The following is a 6,349-nucleotide window of genomic DNA, read 5'->3' as shown; positions in this document are numbered from 1 at the left end:
GATAAACATGATCCTTATAATTTTTTTAAATGGGTATCAAGATATTTTTTGATGAGTGGTTCGACCACACACCAAAGTTGATCCTCAATAAATGAGGGAAAACCCATGTGCATCACCTGTCAATTCTAGGAATTGAACTCGGATCGTTAGGCTGCACAACCGCATGCCCAACCACTAAGCCAGCGGGAGGCGCTCAAGATCAAGACGTGGCAGGAGGGGGTGGTGCAGATGGGTAGTGGGTGGCGGTGGTCGGCGAAGATGCAAAAGGGGCAGGCGGAGATGAGTACGAGACAGAACACGGTGGAGAACCGTCTACAATCGGCTGAGTGGTGTACGAGAGGGCCCTGAAGGAGTGGGGTAGGAGGCTAGCGGCGTGGTGCAGGAGGGGGTCGCCGAGGAGCAGGGAGGGGGGCGGAGCCAAACATGAGGGGGCGAATGAGATGAGCAAAAGGGAGGATGTGGAAAGCTGAGTTGGGGAGAGGTGACCGTGAAGACGCTGAGCAGGACACTAGCTACGGAATAATGGACACTCTGCCATGCCGTGCGAATCAATGTTTTGGTGAATCGAATAATTCCGTGAAACATTTGTGAGGAAAAGATATATGAGAATTGAATTGCTTTAGAAGTAGGTTGGTACGGTGTGATCCAAATAAATAGGTAGAGTTGTAGCTCCATGAGGTACTTCCGGTTATTAGAACCCATACACATACCGCCATATTGACACTTACGTACAATCCACCTCATGTTGGGTTTTTATGTGCAATTACCCGATTCGGTTTTATTTTACTTTTGAAAATTGAGAATGGGAAGTGTCTGGAAAGGTGACATATGATTGGCTGGTCCGATTGGTGGGTTCAGTTCGTGCATGTGCGTTTGCATAGTCCCAGGGTATGACCGTCCTATTCGCTTGTCCCGTGTGCGCCTCTTCCGATGAAGTCGGTGGAATCAACTGAATACGTGTGTGTGTGGGTATTTTAAAGAGAAAAGTATATTTTTTTTCTCTCAATTCTTGGTGAAGTCTAAATTTGGTCTCTCAACTTTAAAACCGGACAACTTACACCCCCAACTACCGAAACCGGACAAGGTTCGTCCCTGGACTCAGTTTTGACTGGTTTTTGGTGTTGACTCACCCCGGTTTTGACCGGTGCTCACTCATATTCCTGTAATATATATATATATATATATATATATATATATATATATATATATATATATATATATATATATATATATATATATACGTGAACTTTTTAAAATTCACACACACTTTTCAACTCCGCATAGTTTTTACAAGGTCGCATATTTTTTAAAAATAAACATACTTTTTTTAAATCAGCGAACTATTCTGAAATTCACGTACTTTTTTCAAATCCATGATTTTTTAACATTCACGTACTTTTTCCAAATCCCCGTATTTTCCCCTAGTTTGTGTAATTTTATCAAATCCAAGTATTTTTCAAAACCATGAACTGTTTCTGAAATTCGCATACTTATTTCAAATCCACATACTTTTCAAAGTCCGCATTTTTTTTCAAATCTATGTTCCTTTTATAATCCATGAACTTTGTATGAAATTCACGTACTTGTTTCAAGTTGAAATAATTTTTGAAATCCACATATTTTTGCGCAAAAGAAGTCCATATCGCGTACTTTTTTCAAGTTCGCATAAAATTTTCAAATTCATGAACTCCTTCAGGAAAATGTACTTGAATATGAAAGGTACATCAATTTTAAAAAATTAAATTAACTTAAAAGAACTAAATGAGCTTAAAAAATACACATATTTGAAAAAGTACATGAACTTGGAAAAAAGTACACAGATTTAAAAAAAGTACACAAATTTTAAAAAGGTTCACGTATTTGAAAAAAGTAACCGAATTTGAAAACAGTACGTGGACTTGGAAAAGGTAGGCAAATTTGAGTCGGAACGGTCAAAACCGGGGTGGGACAGCACCAAAACCGGTCAAAACCATGACCAGGGATGAATCTTGTCCGGTTTGAGAAGTTAAGGGTGCAAGTTGTCTGGTTTTGGAGTTGAGGGACCAAATCTAGACTCCGCCAAAAATTGAGGGACGAAAAATATACTTTTCTCTATTTTAAAAGATCAGATCTATTATAAAGATTCATCACAGTACAAAGCATCTCAAATATAATAAAAATTAGAACGAGGTCTATAGACCACCAAATAAACATTGTCGCCGCCGGAACAAGCTGCCAACACGCCCCTGTCGCCACTCCCATATAAGGGGCTGGCTGATCTTATTGATGATAGCTGAGAACTCTTCGTGCACAAGCCTCTAATGACGAGTGCCTCGGAGCCGAAGTCGTCGCCATTTAATTCTTGAATCGATCTGAAGAACTTGACACCAAATCCCGACGTTGTGTACGCAAGGCGAGAACCCTAATCTCGCCGTCCCGAGGAACTGGCAGGAATCTATGTCGGAGCTTCGTCTAATCTGCTCCGATGGACGAACTTGAGGAAGATCATAGCCTAGAAAATGAACATGAAGAAACGCCGCCATCCGTCCGAGCTGCCCCTGGGAGGAATAAAACCCTACCTATCTACTAGTCGGATCCGAGGCAGCAAGATTCCCCTTCCCGCCATCCCGCCATCGGTCACCAGAGCAGCTGGCAGAGGGGAGGCGAATCCACAGGCTTGCCGGTAGAGATCGAGGGGAGGAAGGCTTTCCCTTAGTCGCTTTGCGAAAGGGTAGATAGAAGCCACTGTAACTCGATTGGTGGGTTCTTCTTCCCGGCCAGGTGCGTTCTCTTTTATTTATGTTTCATATCATGGTCTTCTTACCAATACGTGGTGAGTTGAAAAGAATTACTAATTTGGTTCAGTTTGAATTTCTTTACAAGCCATTCTCTCTCCCAATTGAAGAGGATAGAGAAACTCCCTTAATGATTGTTCATGCCCTTGACTGTCAATTCGATTCTTTGTCTATATCAATTGAGGTCGCTTTAGGCTATATATTCTGCCCACTTCAACTGTGCTCCGTTGCATTAGCTATGTCTTGTGAAGTGAACCAATCAATTTATCTCATAGTATGCCGATCTTTGGTTTTGTGAACAGAGTAACCAATCTCATGGTATGTTTGTTGTGCCACCAAAGTTGTTCAGAAATTTGTAAACTGATGGTAATAGAAACAAAATAATTCACTTGAATGATTTGTGTGTAGAATAATGTATTGGTAGTTACCAATATAGTTGGCATCTTTTTAAAATTTCTACAAAGTTTACCTCGAGGTCTGCAAGACATCTATGTTCCAGAATCCAGACTTTGGTGTTTTAATAAGATTCTTGAAGCTAATGTTGCTGCACAATACCTTCTCTTTTACCTTTTCATTTCTGTTGGGAGAAAGACGATGTCGCTCTTTCTTAGGAAATTGTTTACTAGATGGAACAATAGTCACCGTGCAGAGTTCTTGTACCAAATATTTTTTGTGTGCAACTTAGATCGATTTTCGTATTCATTTATTGTATAATATTATTATGCAGAAATGCCATGGGAGACCAGAAGCTCAACGTCGAATGGGAAGAGGTGAGTGTTGCGCTGATTTAAGTTGCACACACAGATATATTTCTAGATTATCTCCACTTGTGGCTGGGAGGTCCTGGGTTCGAACCGGCCTCCTTGCAGAATTACTATGCAATGGAAAGACCGTCTAGAAATTTCCTTTCCCAGACACACTTTGTGTGGGAGCTTTCACCACCGTCTACACCCTTTTTTAGTGTTGCGCTGATCAGTACAGCGTTACCCCATTTTTTTCCCTGTTTCTTGATTATGTTCCTTCGTGGTTTGCAGATGATCAGGTCTTCCGTTCTTATACTTCTGCCAACCATTCACCGACAGGACTATGGGTAACCGCATGAGGATGATGACAGAGTAGATGGACTGAAGCAGGAGGCTGCCAGAGATAGGGAATTCATGCTCAGCGCGTACTTTGGTTGGACTAATTAATACCCCCCCCCCCCCCCCCGACTTTAGGTTCATCGTAATTGGCTGATCTTAATGTAGGGACATGTACTATTGTGTATGTACTTAAGCTTTTTGGCTGGGCAATGTAGAATTAGTTGGTCTCTTGATAGGACATGTACTATTGTGTATGTACTTAAACTGTAAAAGAGTTCTAACAGGTTTTGAGGAACATCTATTGTGCTTTGTGCTGTTATTTTGTTCCATTATGCTTATGTAGCTAAGCTTTCAACTATATTGAAATCTTCCATGGGTCTTTTCTTGACTGTTATGAAATCTTTGAGTATTCTGCTAATGTAAAGAACAAAACTTTCTATATGCATATTAGGACCCTAAACTGCATGACGATGTTTCTCTTGCTATTATAATAAAGACAAGAGTTGGGTTTGATTCAAGATTACTTCTTATGATCCTATTTCTCTTGTTAATTGCAATAATAAGTCTTTGCTACTCTAATCTGAACCTATTTGTTTTATTCGCTGTTTCCATTTGGAAAATAGCTGCAAAACATCCAGGTAATGGGGCACTGCCCATGAAATGTTTGAAATGTCATTTGCATTGCTATATTGTTTTCTGAGCACTTTATTTTTACTTCTTTTGCGAGTCTCTCAGTCTCCCAATGCATCATGTTTGTTAATTTGTCCATGCAGGCATTCTGGGTTTAGACTAAACCAAAATCTAGTTCTTAAAAGAACGAAGCCCACCATGTGCGCCATTTCTCTTAAGCATCATCATAGAGTAAACATGTTTAATATACCTATCATTAGGGTTAAGGCTACTGAGCTTGGGTTTAGTTCGTATGGTTGGTAGCAATATTTTTTTTAATCATTGAATGTAAATATTTATCGCATCTGGACCTATGCTTTATGTGTTGTTTTCATCTTTGTGGAACATCATCTTTTACATATTACAACAGCCTAACTATGACAGCATATAGAAACATGTTCAGAAATAGATAAAGCAGCAACTCTTGCCTCTTAGATATAAAAACCAAGGTAGTCTGAGTAACACCACATTATTTGGCATACACTTTAACGCCAACTTATGTCTCACGGGTCAGTTGACGCAACAGGTCATCTAGTGAGCATAATAGATAATACTGAGATGTTTTGACGTCGACCTGTAGATTCTAGGACTCCCGGCGAAATTCAGGCAATTTATCTGAACCTGAAGCGCGTATGCACACTGGACATGTGTTACATCTCGAACTGTGCGTACCCGAATCAGTAAATCGATGAACCTGTAAAAACTTTGAACTAATCTCGATTTTCTTGTTCTTCTTCAGCCTTCGTGTTATCCCGAAAATGCATGCACCTGACGTGTGCTGATCAAGAGGAAGCCGCATGGATGATCCCGCCGCGGCCGCCGGCGCCTTCTTTTGGCTCCCCGGGCCGCTGTGGCCCGATAAGTCCGGCCATGGGTGGATGGGTCCTGTTGCCGCCAGCGCCTTGCATCGGAGGCGCCGCCCTTGCCGCCACATGCATCTGCTCTAGCTGGATGGGAGAAGCCTCATGGATGATCCCACCCTGGCCGCCGGCGCCCTCAGCCGGCGCGCCAGGCCGCTGCGGCGCGGGGGCGGCGAATGACGGACGGATCGCCCCACCGGCGCCTTCCCTCGAGGCTGCAGGGAGCGCCCTCGCCGTCGCCCCCATGAACTGGCTCGGGAGGGACGACACATACCGGACCAGCTGGAGGAGGAAAGAAGGTGAAGGCGACGCCATTGTCGATTAGCTGCGGCAAAGGTGGAACGAGCACAAGCTTCCGGTGACCGGTCTGGCCCTTGCAACGGTGCAAACGGTGTAAAAGTGTCTTCTCTTCTTTCCATTTCTCGGTCGTCTTTTAATGGGTCGCTAGCTGTGTTCTTTTGCATGGATGCCGCTGACGAGCTCTATTCATGGGGGCCGCGTGGTGGACGCGCGCGGAGCAAGCTCGGGGGCGACCCAAGTTAGCCACTGAACGGGTCCGAGCCACCAAAACGTACCGTCCGCGTGGAATGATCCATCTCCGGTCGCTTGCGACTCGCAAGAACTCCGAGAGTTTGAAGGATTCCAACGTATACGTACGGTTCAGTTCAACGACGTGGATTCGTTCGTGTGAAAATTAGTCAATGGCGCTTAGCTGAAGCGCCCACAAAATGCACATGCACTCAACTGCCCCGACCCATTAAATGGTTATTAACAAAGAGAATGGGGCGGGAAATGGTCATGTTGAAAGCTACGCCAGCTGAGGCGCTGCATTAGGGCATCAGCTAAGCGAACCCTCAAATCGCCCACATCCGTCCGAACCACTATGACGTAATTTGTCATCCAACACCGTCACACATGAGTTTGTGGACCAGTCCGTTGTTTGTTTTCCCGCAAAGCGCAAGCA

General features: G+C 43.4%; 1 protein-coding gene across 1 annotated transcript; it reads right to left on the bottom strand.

The window, feature by feature from the left end:
• Positions 1-4,931: 4,931 nt before the first annotated feature.
• LOC123130265 (uncharacterized) lies at positions 4,932-5,789 on the bottom strand. The gene has a single exon (XM_044550201.1). It carries the CDS (start codon positions 5,698-5,700, stop codon positions 5,308-5,310), a length of 393 nt encoding a protein of 130 aa, XP_044406136.1. The 5' UTR covers positions 5,701-5,789; the 3' UTR covers positions 4,932-5,307.
• Positions 5,790-6,349: the final 560 nt, after the last annotated feature.

This window comes from Triticum aestivum, chromosome 6A, assembly GCF_018294505.1.
Source record: "Triticum aestivum cultivar Chinese Spring chromosome 6A, IWGSC CS RefSeq v2.1, whole genome shotgun sequence".
In the NCBI taxonomy this organism is placed as follows: Eukaryota; Viridiplantae; Streptophyta; class Magnoliopsida; order Poales; family Poaceae; genus Triticum; species Triticum aestivum.
This window is presented reverse-complemented; position numbering and strand designations above follow the sequence as displayed.

Bases quoted from the DNA above. Each gene is read 5' to 3' on its own strand.
- LOC123130265 (XM_044550201.1), bottom strand. From the start codon at position 5,700: ATGGCGTCGCCTTCACCTTCTTTCCTCCTCCAGCTGGTCCGGTATGTG.